A 27,541-nucleotide genomic window follows, 5' to 3' on the forward strand; every position below is an offset into this window, starting at 1 on the left:
GCCAACGACCCCTTCGTCGTCTCCCCCAGTCCGTCCCTAAACGCACCTAAACCAACCCGCACGACCACCATAACCCGACGTCCAGCTTCATCTGCGAACGACCACAAACCAGTGAATTCCTTCGTCACTTCATCAAAAAACAAAAAGGGGCTGAAAACAGCAAGGTTTGTTCAGGTGTGTCGAGGTCGTCGTTCGAACCCGGTCTTTAAACTAGTAGGTTTCCGTTATCTTTTCTTTTTAGTTCATTCAACAAATTCGTCTTCCCCTCCTTTTCTTCTTTCTCTGATTGTGTTTGTGTTCCGATGGGTTAGTTTGAATTCGAACCCAGGTCTTTATTTGTATTATAGATAATTCATGTTCATTTTTGTTTGAAGTTTGTTAGTTCTGGTTTAAATGTAGGAACCCCAGTTTGTTAGTTTGTATTAGTTTGAATTCGAACCCAGGTCTTTGTTTGTATTATAGATAATTCATGTTCATTTTGTTTGAAGTTTGTTAGTTCTGGTTTAAATGTAGGAACCCCAGTTTGTTAGTTTGTATTAGTTTGAATTCGAACCCAGCAATATAGACTACGATTTAATGTCGAGTGTTTTATGTGATGGTCCTTAGATTTTAGCTTCAGAGTTCATCGTCGATATACTTTCAATATTCCTACATTTTTGTATAGATTTAACTTAGAATTGTGTTATTTCAGCCCATGTATCTGTGTATCAATCGTAGTCTGAAATCTGACCGTAGTAGTTCAACATAGTTTTGTTCTAAATCATTAATCTTTGTTATGATGTTGTTTGATCTAGTTTGAGTTCAATTGATGATTGTGTTTAGTGATTTGGATTTACTTATTTGTTCTGCTAAGTTTGTTTGGATATAAATCTGGTGTTGTTGAATTGTCTTAATGTCATTGAGTGGGAGTTAGTTTCATGTGTTTAAATCAGTCAATTGTTAGGATTTCTCAATTAAGATTGGTTATAGCTGTTATAGTTTGGTTAATTGATTTAGGAGGATTGGATATAGCTGATGTGGTAGAACGGTAATTTCAATAGTTGTAGGGGCATTTTCAAGATTTTAAGTTTTAAAAAATAATTAATTTGAGTGTTCTGTCCACTAAGCACTAATAATATTAAAATAATACCTAGTGGGGGACAAGACATATGATGGTGGGAATTAATACATTGTTTAATACATAGTGGGGGCACAAGACATATGGTAGTGGGCAATAATGCATTGTTTAATATTGTGGGGGACAAAGCATGCAGTAGTGGGGAATAAGGGAATTAAATAAAGAAAAGACATGTAGTAGTGGGGAACAAGTGAATTAAAAAGAGGACAAAACGTATAGTAGTGGGGAACCAGGCATGCAAGTGTGGGGAGAATATTTTCGGATTAATTTAAGTGTTTCAAGGCAGATAAAGTTAATGGAGTTTGGCTATATATAAGGGGAGCAAAACACAAGAAGGGGGGCTGGTTTTTGGGGGAGGAAAAATCAGTTCTCTTTCAGTCTTTTTTTTAGAGAGTCTAGGCTGGATTTTTAACATTTAAAAGTTAAGTAATCTGAGAGTAAAAAGGAGGTTGGTTTTCAATCTAAAAGGTTCAGTGTTTGAGAGCTAAGAAACTGAAAAGTTAGTCTTTTCTTTTAGTGCTGAATATCAGAACTAGTACTGTTGCGGTTTCATCGGTGTTGTTGTGTGGTATTTCTAGGGTTTCAATTGGTCCTTCCTGAGTTTGCTATTGGTTATTGGCTACTGTTTTCATTGGGCGTTGCTGGAACGCTGCTGGTTCCTTCCTCTTAATCTGTCACTGGGTTGTTCTGTCACTGCGATGCTGTGTTATTACTGTTGCTGACCGCTCCTTCATCTTCTTGTATTTCCGTTATCCAGGTACATGTTCTACAGCTCTCAAATTTAAAGGAAAGGAAGTAAAGAGTTATTGGAATGGATTCCTGAAAATAACTGTTTCTTTGTGTTTAATTTGATGTATAAGCAGTATTTCATTTGATATTTCATAGTATGTATTGGAATGACTTTGAAATGCATAAACTGGACTGATTGAATCTATTTCTACAAATATGGAATATCAATTGTAATTAATCTTAGTTGGTGATTACTAGTTATGAAATATACTGTATTTAATTCTTTTGTTCAGTAGTCGTGAAACAGTTTCAAATAGTTTATGTCACAAAACAGGTTCAGATAGTTTATGGAAATCAGCATGTTGGTTTAATAGGTCTAATTCTGAAATTGCGAGTTCACTTGAGTAAATAACATCATTTTAAATAGCAATGTAAATAATGTTAGTAACTAATGTTAGTTATCGAATGTTAGTGATTAATGTTAGCTTGATGTCAGTTTTAAGCATTGATGCAATTTTCAACAAATCGTAAAAAGAGCTCAAAAATGGCTTTATATTCCACATAGTTAACTCCAATAGTCCAATTCATATAATAAAGCTAAAGTTGAACTGGATCGAAATTGTAGCTGGTTTGTTAATATTTACAACGGCGGGCAGCGGATCTTAAGTTAGGTAGCGGGTTCAAACTAGAAGGTATTTCCTTTTGTTTGGACCTGGACTTGAATTTGAAGCCCGAATTTTTAATGCTAATTGGTTAGGATTTTTCTTTATTCTTAGAGACCAATAAATAGAAAATCATAGTCGTTTTAGGATATCCTTGAATAAAAATGAGATGAGCCTCACCGAATAAAAATATAGAATTGCGGGGCCCTCAATAAATATGTGTTTTAAAATACTTAGACTTAGGAGACGGGCCATTTAGCCAATTTCACAGCCTTCCCCAAAAGATAACAACGCGCAAGTCACTTCACACGCGCTTTAAATAATTTACTCTCTTAAACTCGGGTGCACATTTATGTGACCCAAATCCAAATCTCAACGAAGTAGAAATGTGTCGCTAATACCGGGTACATTGATTGTGACGTGGTTCGAGATGCATTTCCACGACATTGCAAATTACTTTTAAAAATAATGAATGAGACGAGCCTCGACAAACAAAAAAAATAAACAAGCTGCGGGGCCCTCTATACATGTTGGTAAAATTACTTAGACTTCGGGATGGGCCGTTTTAGCAAAATTTCACGGCGCTACCCAAAATAATGATACGCTAGTCGCTTTAGGCGCGTATTTAATAATGTCATCTTCTTAAACTCAGGTACACATTTATGTGGCCCAAATCCAAATCTCAACAGAGTTGAAATGTGTCAATAACCACGGGTGCATTGATGTAACGTGGTTCGAGATGTATTTCCACGATGTTGCAATTCTCGGTAAAATAATAATAATAATAATAAGAGCGGTACATAGTTAAAATTTGCACATAGATTCAACATGTATTAAAAAATCAGATAAATGAGCCGAATATGACAGTTGAGCGACCGTGCTAGAACCACGGAACTCGGGAATTCCTAACACCTTCTCCCGGGTTAACAGAATTCCTTATTCGGATTTCTGGTTCGCGGACTATAATACAGAGTCAATATTTTCCTCGATTCGGGATTCAACCGGTGACTTGGGACACCATAAATCTCCCAAGTGGCGACTCTGAATCTTTAAATAAAATCCCGTTTTGATTGTCCTTTAATTGAAAAAAACTCCCTTTTACGCCCCCCTGCGGGGTGGCGTGGCTGAAAAAGGAGGTGTGACAGAAATCATTCTGGTGCCGAGTCATTAATTCACAAAGTCATCAGAGCAGGATACTATTGTGCCGATATAGAAAAGGACACTAAAGAATTTGTTCGAAAGTGCGACAAATGTCAAAGGTACGCGTCGATGATCCACCAGCCCGGGGAGCAACTCCACTTAGTCCTATCCTTATGGTCGTTTATGAAATGGAGGATGGATATCGTCGGCCCTCTACCATCGGCCCAAGTAAAGCTAAATTTATTTTATTTATGACAGACTATTTCTCTAGGACCACATTATATGTCGGCAGCAAAGTGATAGTATTTTGAAGACAAAATAAAAAGGATCCTATCAATGCCATATCATCCTAGTGGGAGCAGACAGGCCGAATCGACAAATAAGATCGTCATCCAAAATTTGAAAGAAAAGATTGAACGAGGCAAAAGGAAAATGGAGAGAAATATTGCCCGAGGTCATTTGGGCATATTGAACAACTTTGAAATCCAGTACGGGGGCAACACCATTCTCTTAGCCTACGATGCTGAAGCTCTGATCCCGGTCGAAGTCGGGGAACCTAGCTTCAGATTTCGGTATGCAATGGAAGAGTCAAATCACGAGGCTATGAATATGAGCCTCAAATTATTAGATGAAAGACGGGAAACCGTTCTCGTACGAATAACCGCACAAAAATAGCGTATCGAAAGGTATTACAACCGAAGAGACAATATTTGACACTTTAAGATCGGGGACTTAGTTCTGAGAAAGATCACCCTTGATACTAGAGACCCAAACAAAGGAAAACTTGGCTTGAACTGGGAGAGACCGTATCAGGTCCTTGATATCGTCGAAAAGGTATTCTACAAACTAGGCACGACGGATGGTGAACAATTACCAAACAATTGGAACGTATCACTCCTCAAAATATATTATTGCTAAGGTACGACCTTCCCCATTTTTATTTACATATTGTACTAACCAATTGCAGGTGTTCAATCAAAGACATCAGAGGATTTTTCATCACAAAGTCCTTAGGTCTGAAGGTACGCGTTGCACTCTTTTTCCCTTAGATCGGTTTTTGTCCCAGGTGGGTTTTTCAGGCGAGGTTTTGAATGAGGCAACCATTGTTCGTACTAATATAGAGCAATTCAACAGTATCCGAGGCTTCTTTACAATCAACCTCGAATACTAGGGGGCATCACCCTCGAATGTTAACTTTTGTTACAAGGAAGGTACTTCGTGTCAATAGGGTCTCGATAGGTAAAACTTTGTATAAGTCAAACGGTCAAACGAACCGTGCCCATGTAGATTACTCGAGCCCTAAAGGCAAACATGTACGCATGTATAATCTATTGAGAGAAATATTTTTCCTTGCCAAATATTTCATGCCTTAGAGAAAATTTAACTTTACAATTTCTTACTTTTGGTCTGTTGTGGAAATAGGCTTAAGGGCCGATCACAACTGAAGTTCAAACAACTTACCCCGTACTCGGGGACTGCCGTCCAAAAAATCAATATAATCGAACTACTAAAATCTCGAGATCATAAGACCTTAAAAGGACAACCCTAGTTTTTATAGGCCACGACCACCCCACTCGGGGACTGATGCTTCGAAAAAGTTCGAAGTGTAATCGGGAAACAAGACCAAGAGGCAAATCCCAAGTTAAAGGCTACGGCCAAACCAGCACAGCTCAGAGACATCCGAATTCCGTAATAAAATAGACCTTCTAATATCTTTACAAAATCGGTTAAAAGGGCTACCCTCAACAAAATTGTAAAGGATTTCGATAATATCAACCCTCAAAAACTCTAAGGGGTACCAGATTGTTTCAACTCTCGAACAACCCTATTTCATGCTAAGGCATATCATATTTTTATATGATTAACTTTTTAAGCCAAAAGGGGGGAAAAAGCCATTCTTTTGAGGTCATATCGGCCTAATTCAAGAGCCTAAGGTCCGTTTCATTTTTTGAGTTCGAGAAGTCATCCTCACTCAACTAAAACCTAAGGGTCATCGCTCGATTATAAAGACTACACTAGTCCAACTTCGATCAAATTGCCCAACCCTCGTACTTATGAAAGCTTTCAAGACATGGACGAAACAGAATTTGCACAAGGCAGAAATTGAAATAAAGACAAGTCAGAGAGAAAAGAGATCTTTTATATATATGAAAATATTTACAAGGACCGATTAGGATCCTACACAAAAATCAAAAAAGAAAAAGCATAAGTGCCTAATTTTCCTCGGGAGCTACATCCTCGCCATCGAGATTTCCTCCGCTCTCAGATCCACTCACGCTCCCAGAATCATCATCATCAGAAGATAACAATGCTTTGGATTTAGCTTCAAGCTTTTTCGCATTCTCGATCTCGACAGCAAGGTCAAAGACACGAACATGAATCTCCTCAAGAGTCTCTCTTTGAGACTAGCACTTGGCATGCTCGGCAGCCCAATATGCTCGACCCTGAACAACATCGGCAACTTTTTTTGCTCGAGCTTGAGCAGCCTCGGCGTCATATTGGTACACAGCCACGATTTCCTCAGCATCGGCCTTAGCTATCTCAACCTCAGATTTCTCCACTATAAGCTCCATGTCCAACGAGCCTGTAGCTCCTCAATTTTCTTGGCTTATTCCAAGTTCTTCTCTTCTATGCCTTAGAGTTGGCTTTCGGTTGAGGATAACTAAGCTCGAGCAACCTTTTTCTCTGAGGCAAGGCGGCCCATCTTTTGCTTCCACATTGCAGTCTTCGCCTTCACCTCTTCTACCTCTCCTCGGAGTTGCACGATCATTTTGTGTAGCCGCTAGACCTATGAGATCGAATCATTATCCATCACTCCCAAACCAAGTTCATGAGTGTATAAGACTTTATTTACCTACTCGGTTAGTTTGCTTTGTTTTTCTGGGCCACGGCTAGCTCAGCTCAGAGGCTTTTGATTTATTTTTCTCTTTGCTCACCGAGAAGACTGAGAGCGTTTTTCTCCTCGATAAGCCCTTGAATTTCAGCCTCATATCAGCTCAACTCTCATCGAGACTTAAAGAAAGTCTCATGATGAAATATTAAGGCCTACATAAATATAAGGGAAAGAACTAGGCAAGAAGAGAAAAACACAAGTATGAATACCGACGTTAACAAAGGAAAGTTAAGGCTTACCTGATTCAAAGCTTGTTGGGACTCATTGAAGAGACATGGTGCTCCTACCTCATCCATTAGAGCTTGATCTTCCTCTGTGACCATACCTTGAAGGTAACTGTCCACTCTTACGGGGATGGCAAAAACTCGTGCATCCTCTGGGACCGCAATAATAATAGTCTATTTGCACCCGGGATCAACACTGGGGGCTGGAAATTGGCTGGTCAATCTAAAACTCGAGAAAGATTCGCCCAAGCTCCTCCTAGGTATGTTCAAGTCATTCAAGCCAGTGACATCGTCGACTCCGGAAAAATAACTTTGGAAAAGGTCCTCCCCTCCGAGGGAGCCTTCCAACTGAGGGGCCTTCATGGCCTGAGCCTCCCGAACTTCCCCGAAAATGAAGGAAGCGGCGTGGAGTCTCAGATTTCTATTTCCCTAAGTGAATCACTTGGGGCATTCACTTCATTTCGAAGGGCCTCAGAGACGGCCCCTTCGGACATACACGCCGACTGATCATCCCGACGGGAGGCATCTGCAGTCTCCAACAACTCGGGGACTTTGCCCGGGTCCTCTTCCAAGACCCCCTCGGTTTGAGGCAGAATTTCTCCAACCTTCACTGACTCAGAGGCCTTTGGGGCCTCGGTGTTCCTCTTCACTCGGACTACCAGCTTGGAGTCGTCATACTCATTTTCTTCGTCTTAAACTCTTAGCTGTTGAACTACCTCCGCTGGCAGGATGACTGTCTCTTTCTTCGGCTTACGAGCCTTACTTTTCTTGGGTTTTGGGTCCACGAAGGTCGAGACCCTTTTTCTCTTTTTATCCTTCGTCGGTTTCGTGGTCGGGGGCGAAACCTCTTTCTCCCCGGATGGGGGCCTCATGATAGCCTCTTGTCCGAGGCCTGTATAAAAGGAAATCAAGTGAGTATGAAAAGAAACATTTCAGCGAAAATCATCAAATACGTGAAAAAGGGCTTACCATGATTTTTGGCCTCCCATCGGCCCCTTGCCAAATCACGCCATGAGCGCTCAGCATACGAAAAGGTCGAAGCCACGTTCCGAACCCAACTCTCGAGGTTAGGAATTGCACCGGGCATCCAAGAGACCGTTACATCATAGAAAGGGATGTTGATGAGAAGAAGTAAAGGAAATAAAACAATAAATGGAAGCTATAGGTGGGATTGTACTTACGCTTCATATTTCATTTCTCGGGAAATGGCATCTTTTTGGCCGAGATTACGTTGGAAGTCTTCACTCAAACGAACCATCACATCCACCCTCGATCCTTATCCTCATCTATGCTCGAAAATAGCACCTTGGTAGCCCGAAGCTGAAGTCTTATTAACCCGCCTCGATAGAGACGGGGCTGTACAACCTGATGAGATGGTCAAGGGGGAAAGATATCCCCTCAACTTTGCTCACAAATAACCGGAGCAGAATAACAATCCGCCAAAAAGAGGGATGGATTTGACCTAGGGTTATTTGATATTGACGACAAAAATCGACGATGACGGGATCGAGAGGGCCAGCATGAAAGGGTAAGTGTAAACACTTAGAAACCCTTTCACATAGGTAGTGATGTCTTCTTCGGGGGACGAAATCACCACCTCTTTGTCTCCCCAATTACAGTCTTTCTTTACATGCTTAGGGAAACTCTTAGTTATCGAGCATATATATCTCGACATTGGCTCGGACCGACCAAGAACCAGTGAAGTTTTCTCGACCTTGAAGTCGGAAGTAAGTTCAAACCCCCTGGGAACGCACTCCTCACGGTGCTCCTCTACCAGTGTTTTATCGCCGGCCGACTGCGATGAAGAGGCGTTCCCCTTTTGAGGAATAGTTTCTGACGTTTTTGTCATTTTTGTGTAAGTTTAAAGAGATAAGGATATGACAGGACTTGGTGTTTGAAAGAGGATTAGCAACAAACCCTGGATATTTTGAAGAAAGGGAGAGCTTAAAAGATGTAAAAGCTTAATAGATTAGAAGAAAGTGAAAGTAAAGATTGAATCAATGAAAGGGGGCGCCTATTTAAGGGATTTACGGCGACGGTTCAAAGGCACCGGTGGCTGACCACCTATTGATGCTCATTAATGACTTGGGAAACTGAACTGACAGGACGTTTAAGTCACTTTCGTCGCTTACATAATGAGGATGACATCATGACAGGTCGAGGTACAAAGTCGAAAGCTCAATTCGTTTCTTCTCATTACACTCCAAAAAATGAGGGGACTATCTGCATACTGTTAAAACTGTACCTACCCGATTTTACTATTTAATCAAGACAGGAGTTGCATCGAAGATCAGCCTCGTAGTGGATCGACCAGAGCATGAGGACAAGGTACCGAGTTCGAGAATCGATATGCCTGTCGAGATCGAGGCTAGTAGCGATCGAGACTAAATAGGGTAGACTTCGAGCAAAACTCAATAACAAAAAAGCGAGATATCCGTGACCGGTCGAAGATCATGGCGGAAATTCCAGAACAGATCAAATCAAGGGCGGTTGTTTAGGCTAATCATGGGATTTAGTTCCACAGTTAGAATTGTACCATAGATAGGATTCTTCTAATATATAAAGAAGGTTCTAATCATTTTGTAGACACCCTACATTCACGCATATCAACGCAATACAACACTTCCTTTCTAGCTTATATTTTTGTTCATCACTTTGTTTATCTCTTAATTATTTGGTACTGATCAGTTCGAGGGCACTCAAGCTCGAAAGCTGAATTACGTTTTAACAGTGGTTTGCTTTATCTCGTTGTTAATTTCTACTACTAATCTTTACATATATCAATTGAAATTAGGTAAAATCATGTGTCCTTAAAATCACTTTATAAGTTTAATTGTTATCCAATTTTTAGGGTAAATGTAATGAAAATTGTGCAAAATTTACTTTTCCTTATTTTATAATAGAAAATTAACTTTATTTTTTTGTCATTCACCTACAAAGTTACTTTTCTTTATTTGGCATGGGATTACTGTTTGGTTAGGGCCTGGCTAACTTTGGCCTCCACAATAATATTCATGCTAAGTTGGTATATATCCTCACAAAAGAAAATAGCGAGCGTAGAGGTAATACTTAATACTACTAATTTTAAATATGTAATTTATACCACTGCATGTATGTGTATATATGTATATATTCATTAGAGTTTGAAATATAAATGATTGGCTAGAAATGATTGAACATGCATGTGGCTAATGTCTCTATATCCACAATACATGGTTGCTTCAGTCTCTTTTACTTTTAGGAGCAAAATGAATGTGATTGTTGACATGTTCCACACATCATTTATGAAAACTCCATCCCCAATACATTCGGTCCCAGCCTTCTCGCCAAAAAAATCCGATGCCTTAACTAACTATTTATATCCCTAAGAAGTTGTTCCGATTTGAACTCTCTCTTTTTTCTTATTAAAAGACTAATGGTTAATTATTGTGTAAATCTAGCTTGAAGTTAGAGTTATCACAATATGAAGAAAGTCAAATACTTGATGGAGTATCGTTTTTGGATAAAACGTTATTCACTTTTAATTTGTGGATATATCAAGCAAAGGTAGCAAATATGTGTAATTGCCTTGAAAGAAATTAGAAGTTATTTAATTTTATAAAAGATTTCCTTGGAAACTAATCTAAGAACTGAAATATACTTATATAAGTGATTTATAGAGGTTATATATGCTTAAGCTAAAATGGGACGTAATTGACAAGTACTTAAAACGAGAAAAGAATATATCAATAAAAGCCCCTCAAGAGATCTTCCATTCACAATTTTTTAAGCTCTCTCCATCTTTATTTGTAAGTGTTCCATTTAGCCTAGAAACGAGCATTTGCTTTATAATTTTGATATGGTAAATTTAAATAGTGAATCCAAAAAGTGAAAACAAAGTTTGAAAGTTTTAGCACAATAATGAAACTCAAGGATATATTTATTTTATATTCCCTCCGTTCATTTCTATTTGTTCACTTTAAACTGTTCACGTCTATTTAAAAATAATAATTATAGCATGTATTTTACCAGTATAACCCCTAATAATAATAGCATTTCAATAAATCTTGGCAAATAATTTTAAAAATAAACAATTAATAAGGGTAAAACATGAAATAAAAAATTATCGTTCTTTTAATTTATTATAATGAAGTATAAATATATTTTTAATATAGTGGACAAGTAAAATTGAAAATCAAAATTTCATAAATATGAGGGTTAGTATTATCATAAGTGTAATTTTATCAGAATAAAGCAGAGGATTGGTATTTGTGGCAGTGGGCGGGGGCTATGGGGATTGGGGAACAAGTAACATGGAGGAACGTGACTTTCCCCTAAAGTGGCCGCGTCATCAGCATTGACATTCGTAGCCTTCTTTCTGTACGGACTATACGGTGTTTATGTGGGGCTTCAAAACCACTTTCATACACATTTTTCTTCTTTCTTTTCCAAAACTAGATTCACACACTTGGACACCTTTGTCATCACTTTTTTTCTTTAACTATGTATATATGCTCTTCCTAACTTTAAACAACCAAAAGAGAAGATAAAAATTGAAAATCAACATTAATAGATAGTGTACTCTCCGGTTCATTTAAGTGTTTTTTTTCATAATATTTGATTTTGTAATTATCAAGATATTTATTGTATTTTCAACGAATAAATTAATGTTAATATGGTCAATTAATATGTGTGAAAACAACTAAAAAATCACTTAAAATGGACCGAATGAAATAGTTTTTAAAGAATCAAACCGAACATTTTGTTTCTTCGATTTTAAATCTTTACTGGTAAAAAAAAAATCTTTTTTTGGTATTGGTAAAGTTACTAAGTACTACTTCACATTCTAGGTCTAGTTCTAGCTGTATAAAGTAAAAGGTCGATGCTCTCTATAGTGTCCCATTTATCCTCCGTAAATTTGAGGCCTCACTCTCCAAAATACACACTCTCTCCCTCTCTTCTATATCAATCAATTCCAAACAAAATGAGAAGACATTTGTCGAACTAAACAAATTAGGGTTCTTCAATTCGAAAGGCTCTCTAATTCCATTATGTTATGTTCCTAGTTGAGTCTATTGATTTTGGTAAATTGAATTCCTTTTGACACTCCGTGCAAGGTAAAAGTGGCAAAAAGGTTAAAAGAAAATAATTATCCACCCATATTATTTATTAAAAATGGGATGGATAATTGAATTTTTTAAAAATGGGTTGAATATGGATAAGAACCATATTATTCACTTAGAAAATAGTTAATCAAATGGATAACTAATGTGTTTAACTTTTATATTTATAAAGCCTCAAATTGGGATTCCTCAAGTTTGGGAGACTAGAAATTCTCCCAAGAGTGATCATATTTAAAAAGTCGTGGATAATATGAGGCTGAATAACCCATTTTTTATCCGTCTCAAATACAGATCAAGTTGGATAATTTATTCGTTGTTTTTAAATTACCCATTTTCGATCCGTTCATGCCCAACCCGACCCGACCGTTTGCCACCCTTGGTGCAAGGATTACACTACTATGATAATATTGGGACTAACCGGTCTAGAGATTAGAGAACCAAGTCCACCTAAGATTTATTCCCCTATCTCCTTTTTTGTTGTTGTTTTTAGGTGCCACTTCTTTGGCTATGGGTGGGAAAGAAAATAGGCACCACCAAAATATCGGATCATCAAAATAGACATATTGAGTGGCATGACCTGACTAAAATGGTCCTTTTATTTCCTCAAAAGAAATGTAAAAATTGCACGGGGCATCCTATTTGGTCGCCCCCATTTAACCTATATCTATTTTCTTTAAAAAATTTAATTTGTACCCATTTTTTGAACAACTTCAGCTCCTTTTCTCCTCCCCTTCTCCTTCTTCATTTTCTTTTTTCTTCTTCTACAACGATGACTTCAACATTACTCTCTTTGATTAATGAAGCTAAAGCAAATATACTGAGTACTTCCATTTGAATTATTATAACATTAAAAATCAGTTTCCTCATTGTCTGGAAACACAACTCCGTCATCCATTGCTGGAAATTTACTTGATACCGTGAATGTTTCTGCACAAAGAACTCAACAGTAAGTTTCAAATTCATTCTTTCCCATGCACATGGAGTTTGTTCTTCTTTTTCTTTTCTCTTTTGAGTTTCTTTTTTTTTTTTTGGCTATGAAACATAGCTCTTGATATATTTAAAAGATGAAAGTTAACAGAGTACGCAGAAGATGAAACTGAACGATGGATCCGATTACATAAAATCTAATAACGGTAAACTAAAGTTGGGTGAGTTACCAAAAACTAGAACATCTTGATAGTGGGATTCCCCAGTTACAAAGACAAAAACTTCAGCTCTAGAGCTGAAGTTTCCCAGTTACAACACAAAAACTTCAGCTCTAGAGCTGAAGTTTCCTAGTTACAACACAAAAACTTCAGCTCTAGAGCTGAAGTTCCCAGTTACAACACAAAAACTTCAGCTCTAGAGCTGAAGTTTCCTAGTTACAACACAAAAACTTTAGCTCTAGAGTTGAAGTTTCTCAGTTACAACACAAAAACTTCAGATCTAGAGCTGAAGTTCAAGCCCGGCAACTAGAATGCTGAAGTTTTGCGTGATTGCCTTTGCTACTTCAACCCCGTGTGCTGAAATTTTGCGAAAAAGCGGGTACGCTTGCAATTATTTTTGCAAAGCAGACACAAGTTAAAATGTGACACAAAAAGCGGGTATAAATGCAAATGCCCCAAAGAAATTGTCCTTTGTTAAACTTAAAAAATTAGCCATGTACGAATGAAAGTTCTAAGTATTTAAGCAAAAACATGTTAATGTACTCTTAGAAAGAAAATTTTAAACAAGTAAATTAACCGACCGACAAATAATTTTGAATTGTCGGTGCTTCTATAGTATTCATGCCTAAAGACTAACCTATTGAGATTTGAGGCCCTTATGTGTAATTTGTGCTTTTTTCATTTTGTCCAATAATTTATTTTCTATTTTCCATATCTTTTTTTCTGGTTTAAAAAGGTCCACTAATAATAGGTCCTCTTTTTTAGTCATTTTCAACTTCTTTTTTTCCCACTTTTTTCTGTATAGCTTCTTAGAAAAAGAAAACAACCCATCTTCATCAAATAATAGGTCCTATTTTTTCTAATTTTAGGCCAGCCTGAAATAATCAATCTATCATTTATTATTATTTTTAATTTAATGCGATATTTTCATATCTTATTACAGCATTTATATTATTGAAAGAAATACGTAACAAACTCAAACATAATAACACATCTAAAAATTAACTCAATGCATATAAAATGGGAGGAGTTCAGTAAGACCTTCTGCCTAGCTTGTTCTGTTTTACTCTATGTTGCGCGGACTCTTTAAAATGTTACTGTATACGTATCGGATCCTGCAAAAATACACTAATTTGGAGGATTCAACACGCATCCGACGACATTTTCGGAGAGTCCAAGCAACATAAGTTTTACTGCGGCAGAAAATAATAAAAAAGAATTGACGGTAGCATATGTATGAACTTTTTTGTGTTAAAAATACAATAAAAGAAGGCAGGGAATTTTCCGTTGCATTCAAATCATAAAAAGGCAGGAAATTTCTTATGGAGGTGATTAATGTCATATTAAAAAATTTAAGTCAGCCAAGAGATAATCTAAATTGTAATTGGTGGAATGATTGCAATATTCCGTCAAGATCTAGTGTAAAAGGAGATGTTATCGGTTATTCGTCACAAATACTACTAACTAGAGACTAAACAATGGAAATATTTATAATAATAGAAGAATTTAATTTTTATATATTGATGGGGTAAAAATATACATACAATCAGATTATTTATAGATGAATCTTTATGATTATATAACTAATTTGTTATCGCAAGTTAGTGCATTAATAATAATGTAAAAATATTTATTCTATTTGTATGTAAAACTTAATTCCAATAAACCATAATGTAAAACAGAGATCAAGATTCTGTTTATACAACCAAGGCAAATTTGATCAAGAACTAACAATAACATGGGAGGTTGAATAGGACATTATTTCCAAATGAGGCCAAACTTGATCATGTGCGCCATAGTCATCTATTCTTCATATATAAGTTATTTCGCTTTTCACTCTGATCCCTTTTCTTTGGCAAAAAGTTCTTAGTTCTCATACTGTATATTCACGAGTCACAACACTTTGTTTTACTAGACTTTTGTTTGTCTTTTGAACTCGGATTTGAGGGGAAATAGGAATTGAAATGGTTTTTAGTGTTAATTTATAGCAGTATTTCAAAAAAAAAAATTGAAAAAGGTGAAAAAAAACTTATGGCCAAACGAGAGTCAATCATTGGTTGGGAGAAAAATTATTTTCTTCTTATATGTTATTGGGAAAATTCTAGCCTCATGAACTAATTTTTTAGTTTTCAATTAGGACTAAGATTTATTTTTTCATAACATGGTATCAGAATTAGACTCATTCTTATTTTTTGTTTCCTTAATATTGGGTTCTTATGTTATGTTGCCCACGCTTTAGATATCTAACTCTGTGTATTGGTCTAAATTTGACGACTTGATAACGGTAGATAAACAAGATCGAGGACGGGGTCGACCACGGCGTAATAGCGGGAAGTCGTCCTCAGAAGGACTATTGTCAAGGACGAGCAACTGGAGTAAAGAAATAATGGTAGGATAAGTTTAGAAACGGACACAAGGAATATTCTTTTGGATATTCCTTATTTTGTACTTTTTAGGGTTTCTTGAAAATATCCCTTATAAATAAGAAGAGATAGAAAACAAAAAGGGGATCTTCACTTCTTGATAAGAGTACTTTATAAAGAGTTGACCAAGAAGAATATACAAAAGTTGTCTTGTTCACTAACTATCTCATTCGAGCACACGTTGTTTAACTTTTGTTCACAAGATCCAAAGATTCCTTATCCATCTTCACTTTTTATCTTCCCACATTGCTATAAGGTGGAAGAACCATCCAAATAATATAATAATTGGGTGATCGATTCTCTTTTATTACATTTATTTTCATCATCTGCATTTATTGCATGTTCATGTTATAATATTTATTAGTAATCATTGAGTATATATCTGCTAGTTCATACTCTCAAACGATGTTCATCTCGCCAATATCCTTCAATATTTGATCTAGAGTTTATTATTTTTAACTAAGACTCGCATCATTAATTAGTTTAACAAAAAGCTTAACACGTTTTGGTCAAACAATTTGACACCGTCTGTGGGGAGGTTTGGTTAAAATTTTAGTTTCTTCTAGATCATAAAAAAGGACAGTCATCTCTTCCTTGTTTGCACGAACTAACAATGATAGGAAAAGGAGATGAAAGATAGAAAGCAATAGTGGGTGTCACTACCTACATCTTAAACACCATCAACGAGGATGATAGAGAAGACGATGAGAATGTGATGCCGAGTGCTACACCCGGGCGGAGTGATTCACCTCCCCTCATTTAAGTGTTACTGTTTCACGTGAAAGGGGAGCTTCCACATCCACAGCTGAAGAAGCACCACCAGCAGTGAAAATTATTGGAGGAGTGGCTGATAAGTACTCTAAATATACTCGACAAACCCGTTCAAAGGGCGAATAGAAATGTCGCGCCAGCAGATACCGTAGCAGCCACCAACGAGCAACCTGCTCCCCCAACAAGTAACACTCACACCGCTGTTGATGCAGGTAATATTGCGCTTATGGCCATTATAAAGAAAATGGAAGAAATTAAAAACGAGAACAAAGTACTCCGCGACCAAATGAGGGAACATCAAGAAAGGGTCGATAAGATACCGGGTGCCCCAAAACTGCTACCAAAACAGGATGTCGGCCGGTTCGTCGAACAACTATATAGCGAGGAGGCAGTCCTGTATGGCATACCCAAGACCTTCAAAATGCCACCGTATTTGAAGATATACGACGGCACCACAGACCCCGAAGATCATATCATCCACTACGTCATTGCTGTAAAAGGCAACAACCTTTCGAAGGAGCAGGTACCATCAGTGTTACTGAAGAAGTTCGGCGAGACCCTAATGGGGGGAGCCTTAACCTGGTACTCACAATTACCAGCATGTTCAATAACAATGTTCAAAGAAATGGCCGACAATTTCGTCACCGCCCACGCTGGGGCTAAGAAGGCGGAGGCTAGGGTAAATGATATATTTGTCGTTAGGCAATCACCTGGCGAAGGACTCAAGGACTTCTTCGCTCGGTTTAACAAGGTAAGAATGAGCTTACCAAATATATCAGAAGGGATGGCGGTGGCAGATTTACAAAATGGGTTGAAAAGGAATGGGTCGAGAGCGACCGGAATGTTATTAAGCAGGCTCATGAAATACCCTCCCACCACTTGGGAAGAAATTCACAACGCCTACTGCGCCGAGGTGAGAGTAGACGAGGATGACCTTAACGGTCCAACCCAACGGTTAACGTCAGTCCAAACGGAGTCGAGGAAAGACCGTCACAATGACGGTCGGAGAGATCAGTTAGGACCACGTCTCAACCGAGACTGTCATCAACCCTATGTCAGAGCGGCCATCCCACCATCTCCTCGATATGCGGAAGGGCGGTCCAGGCCGCATACAGGGACTCAACAAAACGAAAGAGGTATGTCTCCACTCTTATCTGCTCACAATTTTTGTGTTTCCCCTTTAGAAATAGTGTACGCGCTAGAGAAGCTGGGCACAAAGGTGAAGAGGCCACAAAAAATAAAGTCCGACCCAAGTACCCGAAAGTCAAACGTCCTCTATGAATTTCACCAGGAGCAGGGTCACAAAAACGAGGACTGCATAACCCTACAGCAAGAAGTAGTGAACATGCTGAACCAAGGGCACCTGAGGGAGCTGATGAGCGACCGGGGATGAGACAACTTCGGCCGCGGACGAGAACAAAACCAAGGTCCTCCAAAGCCACCTCCCCCGCCCGCACCATCCAAATGATCATCATTAGAGGCGATGAAGCAGCAATCAACCATGTGAAGTTTACCACCACACATAAACTGAAATGGTCGATCACCCACGAATGGTATGATGACCTCGAAGACAGTATCATCTTTGATAAGTCAGATACCCACGGTTTGACTTTCCCTTACTTCGATGCTCTTGTCATTACTTTACGTGTGTCGGATACTGATGTAAAAAGAATAATGGTAGACTACGGAAGCGGCGCGTCTATTATCCACCCTCGAGTTCTCATGCAAATAAAACTCGAGGACAAGATAGTACCATGCTGCATAACACTAACAGGTTTTAACAATACAGTTGAGTGAACCTCGGGGGAGATAACGCTACCCGTTCTGGCCGGGGGCGTCACCCTAGAAACGATGTTCCACGTCATGAACCAGGACACAACTTACAACGCCATCATAGGGTGACCATGGATACATACCATGAGGGCCATCCCGTCCAGCCTATATCAAATAATCAAGTTCCTTACTCCATGGGAGATATTCGGCATCCGAGGCGAACAACGCACAACCCAAGAATGTTATCGCATCTCTCAGGATTGTACATACACTCAACAGTTAAAGGGAACATACTAAGAAGCTTAGCCCCTATATGTTGTTTAGCAAATGTTCATAACCCTACCACAAAATGAACTAATTCCTTAATTTATCCTTATTCATTCATTTTAATATAAACACAATCTTCAACTATTAAAAGGTATATTTTTTAGCTAGCGTTGGGACATAGATTTAGTTGAAATTTTTAAAAAAGAGTTTTTGATGGTGAGATGAAAATTGATTTTTTGAAATTGAAATTGTGTTTGAACATGCATTTTACTTGAAAAGAAGTTGAAGTTTTGCAAGTAGAAAACTTCAAAAACTTGAAAAAATCATCTTCAAAAACTGCCCAAAAAGTGATCACATTTGTAATCAAACACTATTCCAAATTTTGTTTGCAAAAAATGTGAAAAGAACTTATGGCCAAACGAGAGTCCATCATTGGTTGAGAGAAAAATTATTGTCTTCTCATATGTTATTAGGATAATTTTAGCCTCATGCACTAAATTTTTAGCTTTCAGTTCGGTCTAAGATTTATTTTTCATAACATGATATTAGAGTTAGACTTATTTTTATTTTTTGTTTACTTAATATTGAGTTCCATATTATGCTGTCCACGCTTCAGATGTCCAATTTTGTGCATGCGGGGGAGTGTTAAATGTCCCATATTTCTGGAAGAAATGGGTTGTTGTCTGCCTATACGGTCTTGGGCAATCCTCACTTCTCAAACTAACTTTTGGGGTTGAGTTGGAACCAAGTAATACAAAGTCTAGTTACACCACAAAGCCCTAGCTTTTTTACTTTATGGAAATAAGGTTAACCCACCTTTACATATTCTCCACCGACTCCATTTCCCATCTTCAACAGCCTAAGATGTGGGAATAGATGTAATCATTCTTATAGGGGATCAAGTATTTCGTTCCTTTCTTTTCCCCAATTCCCTTTGTCACACCAAGACTCAAAAATTTACTATATGTGGGTACCTAGCTAATAATTTGTCAAATGAAGGTGCTCATAACTAAAATAAGTCGTATTATTTGATAGTAGAAACTTTTGGTGAAGGGAGAAAATGTGACGACCTGATAGGTAGTTTTGAGCACTAACTTCTTTTTCTGTGTTTCGAGACCTCTCGTAACTTTATTTGATAATTTATAACGTGAGTGTATGGTCCGTATCATTTTTCAGAAAGCTATTAAGTAAAATTTTAAAGAAAATGTGATTTTTGACTTAAAATGAGGCTAGAGTTAACCACGGTCAACATTTTTGGTAAACAACCCCGGATCAACATTTTGACGATTTCGGTATGTTCATATGATATTTTTGGACTTATACGCATGTTTGGTTGGGGTGCCCGGCTGATCTGACGGTGTTTCGGTGCATTATGTGAAAGATTGGCAAATCTGGTTTTAAACTTGAAATTCTTGAGTTTTAATGTTCAATTCATGATCCTAGATGTAGTTTTGACAATTTGAATTGGCGAGCGAGTATGTATGATGTTATTACTCTTGCGTGAATATTCAAATTGGAGCCCGGGGGGCTTGGTTGAGTTTCGGATGTGTTTTGATTGATGTTGGAACTACTGATGAACAAATGTTGATGGTGTTAAAGTTGCAGGTTTGCGAGGACCTAATCGCTATTGCGAGCCTCGCATTTGTGATGTCAGGCTCGCAAATGTTAAGAAGGAAATGGGGTAGGGTTTCGCTTTTACGAAGGATACTTCGCATTTGTAGACTTGGGGTGCACCGCTTTTGCAACCTTTTTGTCACTTTTGCCCTCCCTGGTGACTTTGTATAGCTTCGCAAATGCGAAGCTTGAACCATCTTTGCATTTGTTAGGGGTTTCGTAAATGCGAGGTACTAGTCGCATTTGCGACATTTGGGATACTGTTGCACGGGTCGCTTTTGCAATCAATATTTCGCAATTTCGGACATCTACAGTTGGGTAAAAGTTAGAAAAAATGGGACTTACATCATTTTACATCATTTCTCAATCCCAGACTCCATTGAGGCAATTTCTTAAAAGCTTTTTCTTCCCAAATATATTGGTAAGCAACTATAATTTATTTTTCATCAATTTTCATTACCTTTTCATGAATTTATTCATCAAATCTATGGATTTCAAGGTAGAAGTTAGGAGTTTTGGGTAGAATTTAGAAATTTTATAAAATTTAAATTTAGACCTCGAATTGAGGTTGGATTTTAAAACAAATTACATAACCAGACTCGGGGGTGAATGGATAATTACGATTTGGTCCGAATCTCGGTTTCGACCAAGCTGGCCCGAGGTTGACTTTTGTTAACTTTTAAAATTTAGTTAAAGATTGAATCTTTTTATTTTGTGGGTAGTTTCTAATGCTTGATTTGAATTGTTTGAATGATATTTGGCTAGATTTGGTTAGCTTGGAGGCTTGTTCTAAAGGAAAAGTCGTAGTTGATTATTGATTTGGTTTCGAAAAAGATATAAGTGTCGTGGTTAACTTTGACTTGAGTGAATTAGGAATTATTTGGTCTATTTGCTATGTAAATTATGTGTGAAAACGACGTATATATAAGGTGACGAGTGTATAACCGTTGTCATGGGTTCAAGCATGCAAGGTGGGGTATTTTTCATGATGTTATGATTTATTCCATGTTATATCTCGTTACATGTTGTGATTGCTACATATAATTACTCGTTATTTATGCTTTGCTTGTTATTTGTCATTTATTTGTTATATGTTTCTGTTTATTTATTCTTTGATCAATATATGCATACGTACTATATGCTCTCACCAGTATTAATTGAACACCTTTACTATTTCATGCATTTACTTGCCTTTATTGTTTTTACCTTATTTGTTGCATTAAGTTATATCCAATTGTGTGAGCCCTTGGATATTCTTGCATCGATGACTTGTCGAGGTTCGGGTTGAATTACGATGTGAGAATACTTTATAAATTTGAGTTGTTGGTTGTTCTCTGTTTGTGCTCGTAGTTTCTGGGTGATTTATATGCTTTGGCTTCCTTTTCATGTTGAGAATTCAGAATTTGTGGTATTGAGTTGTTGATGACAATGAAATAAAAATGAAAACGGGTTGTGCGTCGCAATAGAATGGGAATGAAATGATAGGATTCGATTGCTCGCCGCAATAGATAATAATATGATATTTGAATCGGGTTGTACGCCCCAACAGATATTGAGATGATATTGGGATCGAATTGCTCGCCGCAATAGATTTTAATTTTGATTTGGGATTGGATTGTATGCTGCAACGGGGAATGCTGCAACGGGGAATGATGTGTTGTTACTGTTTGTAGCTATGGTGTTCTAGTACGAGGTTATGAGATGATGTTATTTTTGAGTCCTTTGTTAGTTGACCTTCTGGTCGTGTTGTTACAAGTTTATTTGTTTTCTCTATATTTATGTTGTCTGCTATTTATTATTCTTATATGTTTACAGTGAGTATTTTTTCATAGCCTCGTCACTACTTCGTCGAGGTTAGGCTCGACACTTACGAAGTATGTGAGGTCGGTTGTACTCATAATATACTTCTGTACTTCTTGTGTATACCTCGGTGTTAGTCCTAGCAGTGAGAGTGCTCGGATCAGATCAATCCAAGAGACTTGAGGTAGAGCTGCACATCGTCCGCAGTCCTTGGAGTCCCCTTCCTATCTTATTTTACTGTTTATCTTATTTTGAACAGTTGTATTCTATTTCAGATTATATTTGTAGCATTCTAGTTGCTCATGTACTTATGACTCCATATTTCTGTGATTAGTATAAACAATGTTACCTATGGAATTATTATACTATGTATTTAAAGTATTTTAGTCTTTAACTCTTAATATCTTGCTTTTAAATTGTTAAACTGAACAATTCTTTAGTTAATGTTGACTTGGCTAGCAAAAACTCACTATAATCAATTAAACTACAGTGGTGGTGTAAATTTTTGTGTTGAGTCCTACTCATGAATATAGAAGTGAAAAGAGGGAAATACCAAATTTATGGGACAGTTGCTACAGGTAGGTCCAAGTGGTGTTTGGTTGGTTCATTAACACAGCCCTTCATCCTGTTTTCCCCTGTATATAACACCCTTTTAAAAGTCCCACATCCTCTTCATTCCAAACTCCATACACTCCATCTCCACTATTTTTATTCCCCTAATAACAACAAGGGGTTTGTCATTGCGAAAGGCAGTGCAAATGGGAATACCAATTATCTTCCTTCTCCTTGTTGCTCTTTTAGCTCCTCTCTTCACATTCTCAACCCCTGTTCCTGACCCTGAAGTTATAGTCCAAGAAGTTAATGAGTATGACACTTACACCCTTTACTCTTATTCCCCACTTTCATTTTTTGGTCACATTCTTCTTATTATCAAAATTTCAGTTATATAAATTCATAGTTTCAACATTCAAAGTTTATAACAGTTTGCTTATTTTTGTGTTAACTTTTAACGCACCATAACCTTGATCTTGTTAAAGGAGAAAGTAAACAAATCAAGGTTTCTGCGTACTTACATTATGGAGGGTGCGGGCAGGGGCGGGGAGGCCAGCTCCATGACCCTATGCCCATAACAATTTGTGGCACCTCACATTACTATCGAAATTGTATTAGTATTTTTTTCGGCTTCTGGACGGACTATGCTTAGCATCTATAGGCAGAGTTAAATTCTTTAACTAAGATTTCAACTTTTTTCTGATTTTGCAGCAAAATTTTCAATGCATCAAGAAGGAACTTAGGCTATTTATCATGTGGAACAGGCAACCCTATTGATGATTGCTGGAGATGTGACCCAAATTGGGAAAAAAACAGGCAAATGTTAGCTGATTGTGCCATTGGATTTGGCAAACAAGCCATTGGTGGAAGAGATGGTAAAATTTACATAGTCACTGATACTAGTGATGATCCTGTAAATCCAAAGCCAGGAACTTTAAGATATGGTGCTATTCAAAATGAACCACTTTGGATTATATTTGGTAGAGACATGGTTATTAAGCTAAAAGAAGAGTTAATGCTGAATTCATTCAAGACTATTGATGGTAGAGGTGCTAGTGTACACATTGCTGGTGGTCCATGTATTACTATACAATATGTTACAAATATTATTATACATGGATTAAATATTCATGATTGTAAACAAGGAGGAAATGCTTATGTTAGAGATTCACCAGAGCATTATGGTTGGAGGACATTATCAGATGGAGATGGAGTTTCTATATTTGGAGGAAGCCATGTTTGGGTTGATCATTGTTCTTTGTCAAATTGTAGAGATGGCTTGATTGATGCAATTCGTGGATCTACTGCCATTACTATTTCCAATAATTACATGACACATCATAATAAGGTAATCAGTAGTAGCGGATGTACCAAGTGGTACCTTCCGTAGTTTTTTTTTTTTTTTTTTTTGGGGCTAGTTTTGTGTTACTACTTGCTGTTGTTTTGTGTTTTGGTTTTCTGAATGCATTACCTTTTGCTAGTTTTGTATTTTGCTTTGATTGTTAGATCGGTTTGCTTGTAATTGTCCTTCCCCCGGATGTACCAAGTGGTACCTTTTGCTAGTTTTGTCATGTTGGATCCTTGGGTATGGAAGCATTTTTGCTAGGGATTATTTTACCCCATAATATAGAATTTTCCAATGCGAAAATAAATTTATTCGGGCCTCAATGCGGGCACAGAATATCGCCTAAGAAAACCTCTCAACAATGAATCCATGCTCAAGTCACCAACCAAATAAGGCTTAGCTGTTCAAAATTTCCAAATCATGCCCAAAAATTATATTTTGCTTTGATTGTTAGATCGGTTTGCTTGTAATTGTCCTTCCCCTCCCCCTTCCTAAGCCGAGGATCTTCCGAAAATAACTTTTCTGCATTTTTAAAGGTAGGGGTAAAGTATACGTACACTCTACCCTCCCCAAACCCTACTTATGGGACTACACTGACCACTGGGTATGTTATTATTGTAATAGCAGATGTAGCCTTTCTGTTCATTTTCGATTGAACAAGTAGTAATTGCAGTAATATTTTGTAAGTACTGACCTTAAATTTTGAATTCGGCTCTGCAGGTAATGCTTTTGGGACATAGTGATTCATTCACTAGGGACAAGAACATGCAAGTTACCATTGCTTTTAACCATTTTGGAGAAGGGCTTGTACAGAGAATGCCAAGGTAAATAATAAAGAAATGTTGGATCTAATATTCTCTGTTGTTGTTTTTTTAGTATATTTATTTGTGTAATAAATGAGACAATATGTTTGTGAGAATTGCAGATGTAGACATGGATATTTCCATGTGGTGAACAATGACTACACTCATTGGGAGATGTATGCAGTTGGGGGAAGTGCTTCTCCAACTATCAACAGCCAAGGCAATAGATTTCTTGCTCCTAATGATATCTTCAACAAGGAGGTAAAAAATACAATTAACTTAACACTTTTGAAGAAAATTTATTTTAAAAGGAAAGAGGGGACTTTTATTGTTTAAAGGTCACAAATGTATTTAACCCAAAAAATATAATAGAAAAGGACCAATTCCTTCTTAAAAACATTTAAAGAGTCAAATGTAAGAAATATGACATTTTTTCTTATTTTTCAAGATTGCAAATTTTTTTATTTAAATTGTAGACCAAGTAGGTGACTAAGTGGGCGTTTGGACATAAGAATTATAAAATTCCAAAAAAAAAAAGTGAAAATGATAGTTGAAAATTAGAGTTATGTTTGGACATGAATATAATTTTGGGTTGTTTTTGGAGTTTTGTGAGTGATATGAGTGAAAATTTTGAAAAACAACTTTTTGAAGTTTTTCAAATTTTTGAAAAATTCCAAAATTCATCTTCCACACTGATTTCGAAAAAAAAAGTGAAAAAATTCTTATGTCCAAAGGGGCTATAAATTTCGTGCATTTTGTCACCTTTGTTACTATGATATTTTTTTCTTTTTTTTACGCAAATGTCCTGAGTAGTCACTAGCTACCATAGTTCATCTGTAGTAATTCCAATTTTGTAACATTTGAATAGATTTTTGCATATTGAAAATAAAAATGTTTTTAAATGAGTTGACTAAACTTTGCTTAGCCTACCCTTAGAGGGTATCTATTGCACCAAACTTTGCCTAATTAAAGTTGAAAGGGTCAAATGATAGAAAAGGGTTTCAAGGTTTTATGCACTAATGGTGTACAAATACTCACATAATCAGGTCACATATAGGATAATTATAAATAAACTTGTATGATAAGTATTAACAAGTACCTGATAAAAACAATAAATAATTACATACTCTCTCCGGTCTCCAATAAATGATCATTTTATTTCTTTTTTTTTTATCCAAAATAAATGTCTATTTACAGAATCAAGAAGGAATTACTTTTATTTTACCAATATTTGCCCTTATTTACATACTCTAATGTGTCAAGCTAATAATTAATTAAGGTTTTAGTGAATATATCTTTTTTTTCTTTAGGAGTTCTTATTTCCTTAATGGGTGTGTCAAAGGTAAAATGGTTACTTAACCGGAGGGAGTATTAAACTACACCGATAAATAGTACTCCCTCTGTCTCATATTAACCGTCCCGATTACTAAATAGTTGTCTTAAATTATTTGTCATTTTAGAAATTCAAGACAAAATTAATTATTTTTTTCTTGTTTTACCTATAGTAATAATTGTTCTTGAAGATAGAGATAACATATAAATTGAATAAATATTCAACGAAAAGAGATTATATTTTAAGATATTAATAAGGATAGAATAGTTCAATCCCTTTCATTAATTAATATTTTTAATGGGTGTGTAAAAAAGAAACACTACACATAATATGAGACGGTGGGAATAGCAAGGAAGAAGCGGCTCATTAATGTGAATGACCTAGTTTTTAGGTGTCATAATGGTAGTAGCAACTTTGATAAAGATGGTAAGTGCAGTGAAAAAAGTGGCAAAAATAAAAAGTATGGTTACTTTAACCTATTTGTGTTTAAATGTTGGCTCAATAGGTGACAAAACATGAAGATGCACCAGAAAGTGAATGGAAGACTTGGAACTGGAGATCTGAAGGAGATTTAATGCTTAATGGAGCTTTCTTTACTAGGTCTGGTGCTGGAGCTTCTAAAAGTTATGCCAAAGCTTCAAGTTTAAGTGCAAGGCCATCTACTTTAGTTAGCTCTATTACCCTCAATGCTGGTGCACTTGGCTGCAAGAAGGGCAAAAGATGCTGATTTATTTACTATGATTTTCAATTAGCACTACATGTTGTAATTCTCAATATATATTATAATCTCACTCAATTGCCACATAGTAATGTTATGTGATAATCAAGGCTCAAGTGTGAATACTACTACAGCATTTTCAACTATGTGACCCACCACCCCCTTCCCTACCTACACATTTAACATAATTGTTGTTTTTCTCTCACTTATATGCCTTCCATAAAGGTTACATTGATGATATAGTACTGAAATGATAAAATGAAAAGAAGAATTAACTCAAATAGTCGCTCACTCAATTACTTAAATTGTTTAAAATATATCCACAATTTATAATGTGTTTAAATATTAGCCAATTTTGCTCAAACTTCAGGACATGGCGTCCAAGAGTTTAAACCTAAAAATTCAAACTTCAGGACATTGTGTCCTAAAGTTCGAAAATTGAGTCCAGAAGCTAGAATCTTATGTCCTGGATGTTAAATTAGTAGTTCATAATTTCAAATTAACCACTCAAAAATTCAGGACACTTAGGTGTAAATTTCAAATTAGTCACTCAAAAATTAAGGACATTAAGTTCTGAATTTGCAAATTCAGAATACTTAGTCCTGAAGTTTGGGTGAACTGACTAATCTTTAAATACATTGTAAATTATTTGATATATTTTAAATAAAGGGGTTAAAAGTGAATATTGCTGCACTTCTCGTTTCCGACTTCAACCACTTCTCCAAATAAACGTCTATTTAAGATCGTTTTAGCCTAGAACTATTATTAGTTATAGTCATTTATTGAAGATGTCCTACTTGAGAGGTTTCCCTCACATGGGGTGGTAGATCAATATAAATGCAACCTCAAGGAAAAGGCACCTTTTTTGTACGCTGTGAAGAGGACCATCATTTGGTAGACTGAAATTGCAGTCACCAAAAAAGAATGCAACTTTTGACAGAAGTTGCAATGGCTCCATCAATGCTGAGATCTTGTTTTCACGAAGAGCAATTGGTGCCCATATTAGATACTACCACGTACTAGATATTCCACAAACCGTTCAACTACCACTAGCAACTAACATGCAAATTTTAAGAGCTTCTGTCCCATGGACCCCATAAATTCCTCAAATAAACTACAAGACGTAAATT

At 36.8% G+C, this 27,541-nt stretch overlaps 1 protein-coding gene across 1 annotated transcript; it reads left to right on the forward strand.

Moving 5' to 3' along the window:
* The first annotated feature begins 22,317 nt into the window (after window positions 1-22,317).
* On the forward strand, window positions 22,318-26,618 carry LOC107805029 (putative pectate lyase 5). Its single transcript, XM_016629000.2, has 5 exons — window positions 22,318-22,525; window positions 22,924-23,560; window positions 24,278-24,381; window positions 24,483-24,621; window positions 26,199-26,618. Exons 1-5 carry the CDS (start codon window positions 22,419-22,421, stop codon window positions 26,418-26,420), a joined length of 1,209 nt encoding a protein of 402 aa, XP_016484486.1. The 5' UTR covers window positions 22,318-22,418; the 3' UTR covers window positions 26,421-26,618.
* Window positions 26,619-27,541: the final 923 nt, after the last annotated feature.

The sequence above is a fragment of the Nicotiana tabacum genome, chromosome 5 (genome assembly GCF_000715075.1).
Source record: "Nicotiana tabacum cultivar K326 chromosome 5, ASM71507v2, whole genome shotgun sequence".
NCBI lineage: Eukaryota > Viridiplantae > Streptophyta > Magnoliopsida > Solanales > Solanaceae > Nicotiana > Nicotiana tabacum.

Coding starts and splice junctions, on each gene's coding strand:
- LOC107805029 (XM_016629000.2), top strand. CDS start 22,419: ATGGGAATACCAATTATCTTCCTTCTCCTTGTTGCTCTTTTAGCTCCT. Junction 23,561..24,277: donor ACATGACACATCATAATAAG/GTAATCAGTAGT, acceptor TCGGCTCTGCAG/GTAATGCTTTTGGGACATAG. Junction 24,622..26,198: donor ATGATATCTTCAACAAGGAG/GTAAAAAATACA, acceptor TTGGCTCAATAG/GTGACAAAACATGAAGATGC.